At 38.8% G+C, this 14,016-nt stretch overlaps 2 protein-coding genes across 2 annotated transcripts; both read left to right on the top strand.

Annotated features, from left to right (window-relative positions):
* Positions 1–5,250: 5,250 nt before the first annotated feature.
* On the top strand, positions 5,251–7,898 carry LOC122291035. The gene is made up of 2 exons (XM_043098686.1): positions 5,251–6,482; positions 7,007–7,898. The coding sequence occupies exons 1-2, from the start codon at positions 5,251–5,253 to the stop codon at positions 7,896–7,898; spliced, it is 2,124 nt and encodes a 707-aa protein (XP_042954620.1).
* A 6-nt stretch (positions 7,899–7,904) lies between these two features.
* On the top strand, positions 7,905–8,795 carry LOC122291034. Its single transcript, XM_043098684.1, has 2 exons — positions 7,905–8,339; positions 8,418–8,795. The coding sequence occupies exons 1-2, from the start codon at positions 7,905–7,907 to the stop codon at positions 8,793–8,795; spliced, it is 813 nt and encodes a 270-aa protein (XP_042954618.1).
* The last annotated feature ends 5,221 nt before the right edge of the window (positions 8,796–14,016 follow it).

The raw sequence follows: 14,016 nt of genomic DNA, 5'->3' as shown, positions 1-14,016 counted from the left end.
AAGTGAGGGCACATTAATAAATTTGGGACGAGACTGTTATGTGTGTGGCTACTGGCTCTTCTTTAAAAGAAAAAAAATTTCTTTTTGTGTTTGCACAAATTGTGTACTCCATGATCATTTCTCTTTAGATGCAGAATAATATGAGGGTTGTATGTTAATCTGACATTTTTCAAATTTAGTCTTTAGCTGTAACTAATTGGATATCTTGAGTTTGGAGAATAAAAATGTGGGAATGGATTTCAAGGTCATGAGACAATTGCCAGTATAGTAAAGGCAGCTAGATAAACAGATTGACGAGACAAACCAATAAGCACATTCGCAACCTTTAAAAGTCGTCTCTTGAAGCATTACCTTATTTAAACATATTGCACAGAACTGAGTGGGAGTCCCCGCCAACAGCAAGCACAAAACCACCGTGTGTTAGCTTTGCCTAACCACAAAGAGCCATTTCAAGAGGTGCTCTGCTTGCACCACAAAGAAACAGGGGAAGTGTTTTTCCCCCACCGTGAGCGACAATGCAACCCCACATCGCCAGTCTCCTCCCCCCCATCGCCACCGGCATGAAGAGCACCGTTGGGCACTCACTTCAGGTCCACGTCTTCCTCACGGTAAGCCAGCGGCACTCTCTCGGCTTACGCTCTCTCTCCCTCACGTTTTGCTCACCACCGTCAACCTCAACCAGCTCCCTGCGCCGTCGCACGTTCCCCTCCCTCACGGTGAGCCTCTGCCACATAAACCTTAACTTTCGTAGTATGAGCATGTTTTCAAATATCAAATATTCTCCTGAAGCTTACTGTGAAGTTGGTCATGCATTTATTAATTGAGATGAAGTTACATTTTCACCCTTTGAGTTACGTACTGTGTTATTGTGTTTTTAAACTCTTAATATGTAATATTGGATTTTATTTTATTTATGTTTACAGAAATCATTGAGTATTTTAAATTGTTATTAAGTAAGGATTTTCTTTCAAAAGTAAACGTTAATGATGTAATTTTATTTTATTTTATTTTTTTTAAACACGTTGGATATGATCTATTTTATGAAATAAAAGTTGTTGTTTAATTTAAAATATTTTGGTGTAATTAAATTATCTAATATGAAATTTTGTAGTTCGTTTACGCTAGTAAATAAGTTAGAATTTAATGTTTTAGTCGGAGTTATTAAGTGGGCACGGATGAATTTAGAAAGTGATGGTGTTTTAGAGTTAAGAGAAATTTTAGGTTTTTGAGATATTAAAATAGGTATTTCAGGTGTAATTACGAAGTAACTATTCAATTGGAGATTTATTCAAATTGCATGAATTTTCTATAGGTGACGAGTGATTTTTGTTCAGTACTGCTGTGGAGAAATTCTGATAAGCTAAGAAGTTCAGGTAAGCAGTGTTTCTATACTAGACTTTGCATAAAAAGAAAATAAAGCGAGATTGACTTTTAAAATATGCATGTTTTGTTTTTGAAAAGAATTGTGAAAAAAGACCTCAATTATTTGTTTTGGCATTATTCATGAACTTTGTATGAAGGAGAAAGTACTTTTGTCATGACTAGAGTAGACATGAGCTTATTTTTGCATATTGTTTATGAACTTTGTTAAAAAGAGAGAAAATGAGATTCTTAAAGTTTTGCTGTGGTTAAGATGAAGATATTTTGATTATGTTTTGTTGAATATATGAAATGATATGAATCTACTCAGTATTTTGTTTTGATATGATGTGCAAGCTGAACAGCTTTTGGCATGACTTTCTTATTATGAATTTTATTCTGCTTCCGCTCTGTTCAATTATGGCCTAACCACGAATAATAATAGTGGATAAGGCCCTACCACAGGTTATAATAGTGGATACGGCCCAACCACGGGTAATAATAGTGGATACGGCCCAACCACATGTTATAATAGTGGATATGGCCCTGCCACGGGTTATAGTAGTAGTCTCTATTTGAGTGCACACTTTGGTGACAGAGTGTTTATGTTTTGCCTGCTTATTCACATATGCACAACCCTACCACGGGGGTTATACATGGGCTCTGTTATGATATGATGCTCTGATATGATGATGATGATTTATGCTATGCCAAAGGATTAGTTTTGAATAAGATTATTTCTAAAAGTTTCGCTCTAATATTTTGGTACATGTTTTGCATTCTGAAAGCAAGTGTTCTGATTTTAGCATTCAAAAGATAAATATTTTGTTTTGCATTTTGAACTTTATAAATGCTCATATTTACACCCTAATATATGATCTTTGCTTACTGAGTTGTTGATAACTCACCTCTATTTCCATAATATATTTCAGATAATTTTGATGCTTCAACTAGGAGTCAAGAGTAGAAATTGTTAACAATATTCAATGGTTGTTGAGAAATAAGTGCCAGAGGGTACAAGTAGTTATTGGAGAGTTTTATTTGATAGATTTATTATTTATGTTATTTTGGTGTTTTGAGTTATGGATATTTATGAGTGTTGGAGGAGATTTTAATTTATTTTATTGAGGTTTTACTTCGGTATCTTGATGGAAGAACAAGTACACTTGGTTTGAATAAATGAATTTATTATTTTGGAGTCCTTGGATTATATATGGTTGTGTTATTGGAGATGTTTTCAGGTTATAAGAGTTAACTCTCTAACCCCTTCGGGACTAGGGCGTTACAGATTATGGTAGCAAGTAGGAAGGAGCATGAGGCGAATGATCCAATAAAGATTGAATTGCTAGCAATGCAAAGTGTTCACTTGAGAATTAAGGATCTTATTTTAGAAAGTGATTCACTTTTAATGGTGCAAGATCTTCAACATACAGAAGATTCTATGTTTATGCTAGGTAATACAATCAAACATGCTCGAGAATTGATAGAGGTTTAGCAGCTCCAAAGTTCAGCATGTTGGTAGATTGGGAAATGAAGCCGCACATAGGCTTAGAAAGTTTGCTTGGAATGATACTCATATTATAAGTATATGGTGGGGATCATTCTCTGATGTTATTTCTCATGTCCTTTGGTTATAAAGAAAAGGAAAAGAAAAGGAAAGGGTGTGGCCAACCCCCTGTAATATATATATTGTTATAATCCTAGGGTGACCGCCGCCAAGGTTACGGAACCAATGGAAAACATGCATGGCCTAAGGCTATGCCATATTGGGCAACCCAAACAATGTTTCGGTAAGCTGGTAATTTTCCTTGTTAATTTGTTTTTCTTTTAATTATAACATGATGTTTTTAGTCCCACAATACCCATAGTATAAACATTAAATAAGTCAGAATGGAAAAAGCCAACAACTGGATTAACGGACCAATACTTTTTTCCTCTCTCTCGGCTTGAGAGGTGAGGTGCTTCCTCTCTACTGTTCTTTCATAACATAGAGGCTCATCTCTTGAACTTTGTTCGAAGAGGTGGTTACGGTTCAGTTTTAGTGTTGGCTTAGAGTATGGATACGGCAGAAGAATTGTCCAATATGTACGAGGGATTACGGCTCACGGAAGAGGAGAAGCAAGAAGTTCCTGTCCCAACAGAGGAAGTTTTACTATCTATAGAGAAAAGTAAGAAATGTCTGGCAATCCTTGTAGTAGCAGAAAAAGAAGTAAAAAGAGAAGCATTTCAATCCACTATGAGCAAAGCATGGAAAGTGGAAGGCCAGGTGCACTTTAAGGATCTAGGATTTAATAGAAGTCTTGTTGAGTTTCAAAATCCTGTAGAAAAAGATCGTGTTCTAGCGGGAAGACCCTGGTCTTTTGATAGGTCCTTAGTCTGCTTATTCAACTGTGAAGGATTTCTAGCTCCAAAGGACATTATCTTCAAGTTTGAACCTTTCTGGCTACAACTTCACGAGCTACCGTTTGCTGGTATGAATAAAACTATGGGAGAAAGGTTGGGCTCGGCAGTGGGTCCAGTTTTGGCAGTGGATGTCGACGCAAGTGGAATGGCATGGGGAAACTTTCTCAGGGTCCGAGTCTTAGTTGATATATCCAAACCTCTTCTACATGGTAGATTCATTAACTTGGATGGGAACCGATACTGGATCCCTTTCAAGTATGAAAGACTACCCACGTTTTGTTTTCAGTGCGGAACTATTAAGCATGTTGGCCTCTCCTGTCCAAACCCTCCTTTAGGAGGGAAACTACGTGAGGAAACGGAGGTGCAGTATGGAACGTGGCTCAGGGCAAGCCCCCAGCAGAGAAGTGCTTCCTTCTTTGGCAAGAAGGGTGGAGAATCCGAAAGCTCAGGAAGTTGGCGGTAAAACAAGCCAGGGGACAGTAGGGCTGACTGGGATGGGACGGGGCCTAGCAAACAGGGCAACCCTGGAGTAGGTCTTGAGCAAGCTGAGATGGGGAGTTCTAACAATGTGCAGCTGAGTGGCATTTTACTAGGGAAAGGAAACAAGTACAAACCTAGTTGCCAACTAAACATCCCTCTTCAGGCAAGTAGTGGGAATCTACAGACTCCCCTAGTGGTTGTAGAACAGCCTAAAGAGGCTGGGATATCAAACTGAGTCGCCTTTAGTCAAGGCCTCAGCATGGCACAAGGGAACTACTCTAGTTCAAGTCCTGTCAGGGATAACCCCCAGGTCAGTTCCCCATCACATAACTCACCCATTAAAATACTCTCTAGTAGGCTATGCAAAGGTCCTACGTGGAAGAGAAGAGCGAGAGATTTTAGTTCTATGGGTGTTCATGACCCTACTGGATCTCTGGGCCTCAGTGACACTGTTATGACTGATTCTAATGGCCTGAAACAAAAGAGAAGACTAGGGGTGGAGTTGCACGAACCTATTATGACTAGGAGAAGAGCTAAACAAGCTAAGTTGGCAGAGGCTGGTCTCCAGCCTTGCCAATTGCCATGAAACACTTAGCTTGGAATTGCCGAGGGCTTGAGAACCCTCGGACAGTTCGTGAGCTTCACCTTCTGGTGAAGGAGAAGAGCCCTGACATAATCTTCCTTAGTGAAACTAAATGCAAGAGGGAGAGTATTGAAAAGGTTAGAGATAGATTAAAGTTTGAATGTAGTTTCTCAGTAGACAGTCGTGGAAGAAGTGGGGGACTGGCCTTTCTAGGGAAGGAGGGGGTGGAAGCAAATTTAGATTCTTACTCTTAACACCATATATCCCTTCTGATAAATGCAAGCAACTCGAGTCTTAAAAGAACTCTAACTGGTTTCTATGGTCAACCAATCATAGCTAAAAGAAATGAAAGTTGGGATCTTTTGAGACTAATTCACTCTAGAATCCAAACTCCTTGGTTATGTATGGGAGATTTTAACGAAATCATGTACCAAGAAGAGCAACTTGGTTCTGCTACCCGCCCTTTCAAACAAATGGAAGAGTTCAGGTTGGCCTTGGTTGAGTGTGGTCTGATGGACATGGGTTATATAGGCTCAATCTTTACTTGGTGCAATAGAAGGGAAGGGTCAGAACTTACAAAATCCAGATTAGATAGGGCCCTAATAAATGAGGATTGGGCAAATCTATTTGATGTTAATCAAACCCATGTTCTACCTGGCCAGTGCTCAGACCATAACCCAATCTTAATCCAATGTGTTAATTCTGATCAAGAAGTATTTCCAAAGAGAAAGATGTTCAGATATGAAGTGGCTTGGGGCAATAGAGAAGGTTGTAAGGATCTTATTAAAGAAGTGTGGAGCCAGAGATATTTTAAGGGGACTAAACTTAAAGACACTCAAGCAGGGTTGGAGGGTTGTAGAAAAAAACTTCAGTCATGGAGTAAGGAGGCATTCAGAACTCATAAGCGATTGCTTGACCAGAAGGGAGAAAGACTCAGAAGACTTCAAGACTCTAACACAGGCCAGTTTAGTTGCCTGATTAAAACAATACAAAAGGAAATAGATGAGCTTCTTGAAGAGGAAGAACTCAAGTGGAGGCAAAGAGCAAAACAAAGGTGGCTTAGGGATGGGGACAGGAATACCAAGTACTTCCATAGGTGTGCTACTCATAGGAAGCAGATGAATTCAATCAAAGTGGTTACCAGTGAGGAAGGTGTTAGAGAGCATAGCCAAGAAGGTATAGCCAGGGTCTTTCAAGCTTTCTACCAAGTACTCTTTTCTACATCCCATCCAGAGAATATTGATGAAGCCTTGCAGTCTATTCAACCGTGTGTAAGTGAAGATATGAACTTCTGGCTTACTAAGGCCTTCACTGAAGAAGAAGTGACAACATCAATTAAAGGCATGAACCCCCTTGGCTCTCCTGGCCCGGATGGTTTCCCAACTGTTTTTTATCAACAACACTGGTGCACAGTTGGGAAGAGAGTTACAGAAGCAGTCCTTGAAGCACTGAATAGCAGGCAAGGCCTCAGTGACCTAAACCAAACTTTCATCTCTCTAATACCAAAGAAGAAGCTCCCCCAATCTGTTGTTAATTTCAGGCCCATCAGCTTGTGTAATGTCCTCTATAAAGTTGTCTCCAAAGTAATAGTAAATAGGCTCAAAACCATCCTACCAAACCTGATATCATCATCTCAAAGTGCTTTTGTCCCAGGGAGGTTAATTTTGAGCTTCTACACTCGATGCAAACTAGACTCAAAGGAAAACATAATAGGTTTATGGCCTTAAAGCTAGACATGAGCAAGACTTATGATAGAGTGGAATGGGCTTTCCTGCAGAAAGTAATGATTAAAATGGGCTTTGCTGTCAGTTGGGTAAATTTGATTATGCAGTGTGTTACAACTGTCAGTTATTCCTTGTTGATCAATGGCATCCCTCAAAAGGCTTTCCATCCCACTAGAGGTATTAGACAGGGAGATCCTCTCTCCCCTTATATGTTCATTATATGTTCAGAGCTTCTGAGTCACAACCTCAATAGAGCAGAGAATCAAGGCCTAATTTTTGGTTTACCAGCAGCTCGAGGTGGCCTAAAAATAAACCATCTGCTGTTTGCTGATGACAGTTTAGTATTCTGCAGGTCCAAGCCAGAAGAATAGAGTAGGCTTCGACAAGTACTAAGCAGTTATGAAGAAGTCACTGGTCAAAGGCTCAATATAGAGAAGACTTCCATATTCTTCAGCAGAAACACTAGGAGAGAGGTTCAGCAGTCTATCCTTCAGCAAGCAGGGCTCAGAGCTCATAGTCCTTTTGATAAGTATTTGGGACTCCCTTCTTATATTGGGAAGCAAAGAACCAAAGCATTCAGTTCAGTTGTGGATAGGATCAAGTCTAAAATGGCTAGTTGGAAGACTAAAGTGCTTTCCCAAGGTGGAAAGGAAATACTGCTGAAATCTGTATTGCAATCAATCCCCACATATAGCATGGGAATTTTTAAACTCCCTAAGTCAATTGTTAAGAATCTCAACAAGTTATTACAGTCCTTTTGGTGGGCTCAAATAGATAGCAAGTCAAAAGTTCACTGGTTGAGTTGGCAGACAATGGGAAAACCCAAGGATCGGGGGGGCTTGGGGTTTAGAGACTTTGAGCTTTTCAATCTAGCACTGCTGGCTAAACAAGGGTGGAGAATCATTCAAAATCCTACCTCCCTTGCAGCTCAGGTACTGAAGGCCAAGTATTTTTCAGGCTCTAGTTTTCTCTCAGCAAAAGGAAAAGCAAGCGACTCCTTTGTGTGGAGAAGTTTCCTCTCTGCAAGGCATGTACTTATGGAGGGAATGCTGTGGAGTGTTGGTGATGGAACCCAGATAAAAATTTGGAAAGATAAGTGGCTTCCAAGTCCTTCTACCTTTAAAGTGCAATCACCTGTAAGAATTCTGAATGCAGAGGCAACAGTAGCAGAACTCATAAATCCAGACACTAGGCAGTGGAACTTAAATCTCATCCATGCCATTTTCTCAGAACCTGAGGCCAAGGTAATCAGCAAAATGACTATTAGCCAGTGTGGTAGTCAGGATGTGCAGACGTGGAGGTGTTCAGAAAATGGAAAATTCACTGTTAGAAGTGCATACCATCTATAAGGAACAATGGAGGAAGGTAGGAAGGGGCAGTGCTCAAGTTTGAATCAAGTGTCGAAGACCTGGAGGAAAATGTGGAGCTTGCAAGCACCTCATGCCACGAAGTCCTTTCTGTGGAGAGCAACTAAGGAGTCCCTTCCCACATGTTTGAACTTGTATAACAGAAAGATAGTTGATTCTCCCCTCTATCCAATCTGCTCCAGTGCTCCTGAGTCAATTACTCATGCCATTTGGTCATGCTCAGCTGCACAAGATGTTTGGTCTATGAGTTCTAGAAGAATACAGAAACAAAATGTTCAAAGTGGCCCCTTTTTAGAGGTTCTGAAACCTATGTTAGAGAATCTCTCCTCCCATGAGCTAACAGAAGTGGCAGTTATAGCAAGAGCTCTATGGAACAGGAGGAATCTATGGCTATTTGAGCAATTATTTCACTCACCCTTCCAGGTCTCTAAGTAGATCCACACAGAGTTGACAGCAATTAATCAATGGACAAATACCAGGGACAAAGCTTCTGTGACTCAGGTGATAAGCAGGACTGAGTGGACTGCCCCTCCGCCAGGTTTCTACAAGGCTAATTGGGATGCAGCAGTGGATAAAGAGAACTCCAAGATTGGTGTGGGAGTGGTTGTAAGAGATTCGAGTGGTATGGTCATAGCTTCAGTGTGTTCATCCATCTTCTTAAATCCAGATCATTTGCTAGGGGAAGCAGTAGCAGCTCTTAAAGCATCTACACTTTGCTTTGATATAGGATTGAATCAGGTCATGTTAGAAGGAGATTCATCAGCAGTGGTTCAAGCTGTCCAACGCAGAGATGAGTGCTGGAGCCCCACGGGTCTGGTGGTTAGAGATATTAAGCTTGTTTTTGTGAATTCGTCCTTGGTCTATTCATTATATTTCTAGGAAGTTCAATGTAGTAGCACATGTGCTAGCTAAGTTTGACATGTTCGGGGGAACATACCTTTATGGAGAACTACCCTCCATGTATTCAGAATCTACTTTAGTGAAATGAAAACTACCTTTAAAAAAAAAAAAGTCAGAATGAATACAAAAATATAAAGCTAAAACTAAACTTTGCCAAAAAAAAAAAAAAAAGAAAAAAGAAAAAAGTAAAAATAAATAAAGTACTAAAATTAAAAAAAGAGAAAAATTAGAAATTTCCGTAAAAAATGAGAAAAAAAGAGACTACAACGAAACATATGTTTTGGGACAAAATGTGTGCGGACTGAATTGAACAAAATTTCTGATCAAAATTTCATCCTAAAAGATGGTTATTTGGGACGATGTGCATGTTTTGTCCCAAACGTAGCACAAACATAGCATGTCGTTTGAACTGATCTAACAAATTTGGCCGCCATTTCTATTTTCTTTTCTTCATTCAAATGAATATGTTACAAGCTCTAACTATAGACTTTCATGATTTAATTTTTTAAATGTAGAAAAACAATTAAAAAGACTAATTTATTGAGATAAACCATACATTAAAATAATTTCACAAGAAAGATGAAATTATTTCTTTAAAATTATATTCAATTATAAAAACATAATTTAATATATATCCAAAAAAAACGAAAAAGAGGAAGACATTAATTATTTTTGTTTTTATCATTTTGATTTTTTTATTATTAAGGTTTACTTTTGTTTATTTTATTTGATTTATATTGGCTACATTTGTTTGTTTATTACAAGCTTTCAACAGTTGTATATATTGTTTTCATAAAAGTGTTCGTTATATTGTTTTGAAGTCACATCTTTTGATAGGCATTTATTTGGAAACATTCCTTGATAAAAATCTGTGTATTATAAAGAGAAAAGTTTAATAAGTACTAGTTAGTCGATATTTGTTTCAAATTAACGGTAACTTGGAGGGGAATGCATAAGAAAAGTTTTGTTTCAAAACTAACGAGCAAAACTTATATAAACCCTTGACTCTATTTAGGCCCGTGAAAAAAACTAGTATTAACTCAACTTAACTTGCTTGAGCTCATTTTAAGACTCGTAATACGTGTTACATATGTAAGTGTAATATTTATTACATGTTAGCTTAGCTTGAGTTAATGCCTTAGTCTATGTATTACTTTATTTATACCTATAAGTAATTAATTAATTTTACTGGAAGTTATATCATAAGACTCTTGTAATAAAAAGTTCTTGGTTGAAAAGCTAACGTGGGGACCGCACCTCTCAAAGATAGGAACACCTCGCAAACAGGTCCACCTGGCTAAGCACAGGTTCATAATCTTGGACACAAAGGGAAGACCCTATCGAACGGTCTAGGAGAGCAAAGCGTCAAGTGGATGAGCGAGACAGGGATGAGACAGAGCTTGAGGAGAGAGAGGGGGTTCGATGAGAGAGTTCTTGAGGAGAGAGAGAGGTTGAAAAGAGATAGATAGTGGCTGATGCATACCTCTTCATTTCAAATGAGCATTGCTCAAAGCTAAGATTATTTAATATTTTCCACCTCCACCAAGTGTGTCACTCTATTTAAGATTAAAAATATTATATAAATCCTTGAGTTTTTTTTTTTTAATTTCAAAATTGTTCAACTTTATTATTCTTTAATTAGAGAATTATTCAAATCTTATTCAATGAGTTCGCACCAGAGAAGATGTCATAATAAATTTATTTATCAATGAGATTATTAAATAGCTAGGTAGCTGTAAAATCAAAAAGTAAAATAGTTGATGGAGCTTCTTCAAGGAAAATCGAGATTGTGAGTACATTTATGTCGTGAACGGCTTCATGTTTACATTTCCAGATTTTGAATTTCTCTTCACTTTATTTTATTTCATGTACCTTACCAGCTATGCGATTTTGCATTTCGCGGTGTCTTGAATATCTGTGTTTGAACAGAGTGACATGGGTTCTAATCTTTGCAAAATTAATGTTCAGGCACCGGCCACATACCGAACATGAATCTCTCTCCCTCTCTAGCAAAATGTACTGGCTTTGTACGGTTTTATTCCTGATACGAAAAGCACGTGTTGCCGTCACTATACGAAAACTATATTAAGATATAGGAAAAGAGAGGTCCCATAAACGGCGCCAAATGCTATAGACATTTTTTGTAATGTCCACCATGTTTTCTTGGAACTTGCAATCAGAAAGTAGAGGGGTTAATAGTCCCCCGAGGTGCCTCTGATGATTAAAGAAGAATATTTCTAGCTTGGAGAATTAGCCAAAGAACTTTTGAGCTAAAGCATATAGTTTTACCGGCATTTCAAACTTATATATTCTCCCTTTCAGGTTGAGCCTCTGCTTCTCCTCTAAGCCTAGGGTATCCATTTCCAGTATGGGATGCAATGTCATTGCATTTAATTCTACTGCTCTTGCTAGTACCTTGGGTCGGGACAGGTGGTGAGGAGTGGCCTCTCTCTAGGTGTGACACACTATTTAAGATTACAAATATTATATCTTATAAAGTACTTTTACCAATAAAAAAAATGAAAAATATTGAATCCTTGAGATCGATGGTTTTTTGAAAAATGTCTAAATAGTTCAACTTAGTTTATTTATCAATGAAAAATGTCAAAATAGTTAAAAAATGTCACGTACCACAGTAGTTATGTGATTTTTCTTTTTCTCGGTGTCTTGAATATGTGTTTGAACAACGTGGCATGGTGTTCTAATCATTGCAAAATCAATGTTTGGGCACCATCGAACAACATGAATGCTCTCTCTCTCTCTCTAGCAAAATGTACTGGCTTTGTATGGTTGATATTCCCGATACGAAAAGAAAGTATTCTGTAGGCCTACAAAAAGTATGTTAAGATATAGGAAATGAAAAATCCCATAGATGGTACTAAATGTTAAGGAAATTTTTCATAATGTCAGCCATGTCTTCTTGTAACTTGCAATCAGAAAGTAGAATGGGTTGGAGTCCCCTGGGTTGCCTCCGATGATTAAGTTAGAATATTTCTTGGAGAATTAGCCAAAAAAATATTGAGCTAGAGCAAGTAGTTTTACCTACATTTTAGCATTATATTCTCCCTTAAGGTTGAGCCTCTCCTTCTCCTCTGAGCCTGGAGTGTTTGTTTCCTGTACGAGGTGCCATGTCATTGCATTTAATTCTAGTTCTCTCGCCAGTTCCTTGAGTTGAGACAAGTGGTGAGGTGTGGTCTCTCTCTAGGTGTTCTATCAGGGACAAGATCTTATGCTGGGCTGTGATCCTGCATGGGTTATTTAATGCGGTGTGGCTTCTTACGGATTTTTCAGGCAGGGGCCTGTTTGTCAATGTGTTGTCTCACTTTTGCACGCCGATCTAGATCTTTGGTGCATCTATTTTTTTGCTGTCATCCTATTCCCATAGGGCTTTCCTGGCCTTCCTCTTTTTTGGGACAAGCCCTGGAGTCCTATCTAATGATTTCTCAAGTTATAATTACGAGCTTTCGTTCGTTAATTCAAAGGTCACCACATGTGTGCGCTTAGCTAGTTTGGGGCAAGAGCCCATTTGTCTTTTAGAAAGAACATTTAAGTGGTATATATTGAATAGATAAGCTGATGTGACAAGGGCATACGAAAGTGGTTTGTCGTATCGGGGAGACGCAATGCAAGATAGCAGGGGGGACAAGTAGCCATGTGCAGATCAAGAACCAGCGAGTATGGAAGGAAAAAACTAGTGAGAAAGAAGAAACTAGTGAGAAGGAGGGTGAGAAGGAGCCATCACCTTGGTGGCGGATGGGTTAGCGGGTGGGGTTGAGAAGGAGGGAGAGAAAGAACACATAATGGACCATACCATGGCTTTGGTTGCAGGTGGGGTTGTAAAGGAGGGGGATAAAGAGCATGTGACGAAACAACAAATGGCCTTGGTTGCAGATGGGGTTGTGGAATGTAGAGAGCTATGGCAAAGTTTAGAGGTGGTTGATGCAATGAGTCCCCTTGGCTTGTGGTAGGGGACTTCAATATTATCTGAGAAGATAGTGAAAGAGTGGGTGGCCATCCAAGGCCGCTAGCTTCTATGGAAAATTTTAATAATTGTATTGACCACTGTGGTTTATTGGAGCTTCAGGTTGTGGGACGCCGACTATCGTGGTGTAGTGGCCATGAGGGGCAAACTCGAAGCTGGGCAAGGCTTGATAGAGCACTGATTAATACACATTTCACAAATAGGTTTCATTCAGCTTCTTTGAATGTCTTCAATGGAAGACATCGGATCATTGTCCTATGCTCATTCATTCCCAAAAACCAGTGGTAAGCTACGACCCTCATTCTTCTCGCTTTCAAAATATGTGGGTATCTCATGTAGATTTTTTGTGATGTGTGGAAAAGTATGGAAGGAACCTACTACATCTGTGAGTCTTGTAAGGTTGGTGGAAAAATTGAAAAAAACAAAGCTTGCGTTACGAGCTTGGATTAAACAGGTATTTGGGCATGTGGGGCAGAGCATTAAAGAATTAGAAGAGAGATTGGAGGTCTTAGAGAGTCGGTTACAAGGGGGCTATGATGATGAGGTAGAATGTGATTTCTTGGTGACTAAACTTGAATTGGATACATGTGAATGACATGAAGAATCCAGACTCTCTCAATTGGCAAAAATGTGGTGGCTTTTAGAGGGCGACCAGAATGGAAAATACTTCCATGCAGTTGTTAACCAAAGGAGAAAAAATAAAGTCATAATAAACATGCGGCTAGAGAATGGATTCATTTTGAACTTGCTGGAATAGGTCCACCAAGAAGATTTAAATTATTTTCAGAACTATTTCTCAAATGATTCTATTGTTGAACAGGTGGATCTCGCACTCCTTATACAGTGCTCTATATATGAGGAGAATAATTTGGCTCTTGCTATGGCCCCATCTGAGACTAAGATTTTGGCTACTTTGAAATCAATTTTGAAAGAGAGCTCACGGGAACCAGATGGGTTTGGCTCGGGTTTCTATTTAAGTTGCCGTGATTTGATCAAAGTGGCTCTTGTTGAGGCAGCCAAGGAGTTATTGTCATATTTTGCTTTACCTAGATTTTACATGGCATCTTATTTGGTGTTGATTTTGAAGGAAGAGGATCCTAAGAGTTTTGACAAATTCCATCCTATCAGTCTTTGTTCAGTTGTGTATAAGATTTCTTCTAAGGTTCTCGTGCAAAGGATAAGACCTTATTTATCTAAGTTGATTTCTCATGAACAAGG

The sequence above is a fragment of the Carya illinoinensis genome, chromosome 13 (assembly GCF_018687715.1).
Source record: "Carya illinoinensis cultivar Pawnee chromosome 13, C.illinoinensisPawnee_v1, whole genome shotgun sequence".
Classification (NCBI taxonomy): Eukaryota; Viridiplantae; Streptophyta; class Magnoliopsida; order Fagales; family Juglandaceae; genus Carya; species Carya illinoinensis.
Note: the sequence above shows the minus strand (reverse complement) of the source record. Positions and strands in the feature narration are given on the sequence as shown.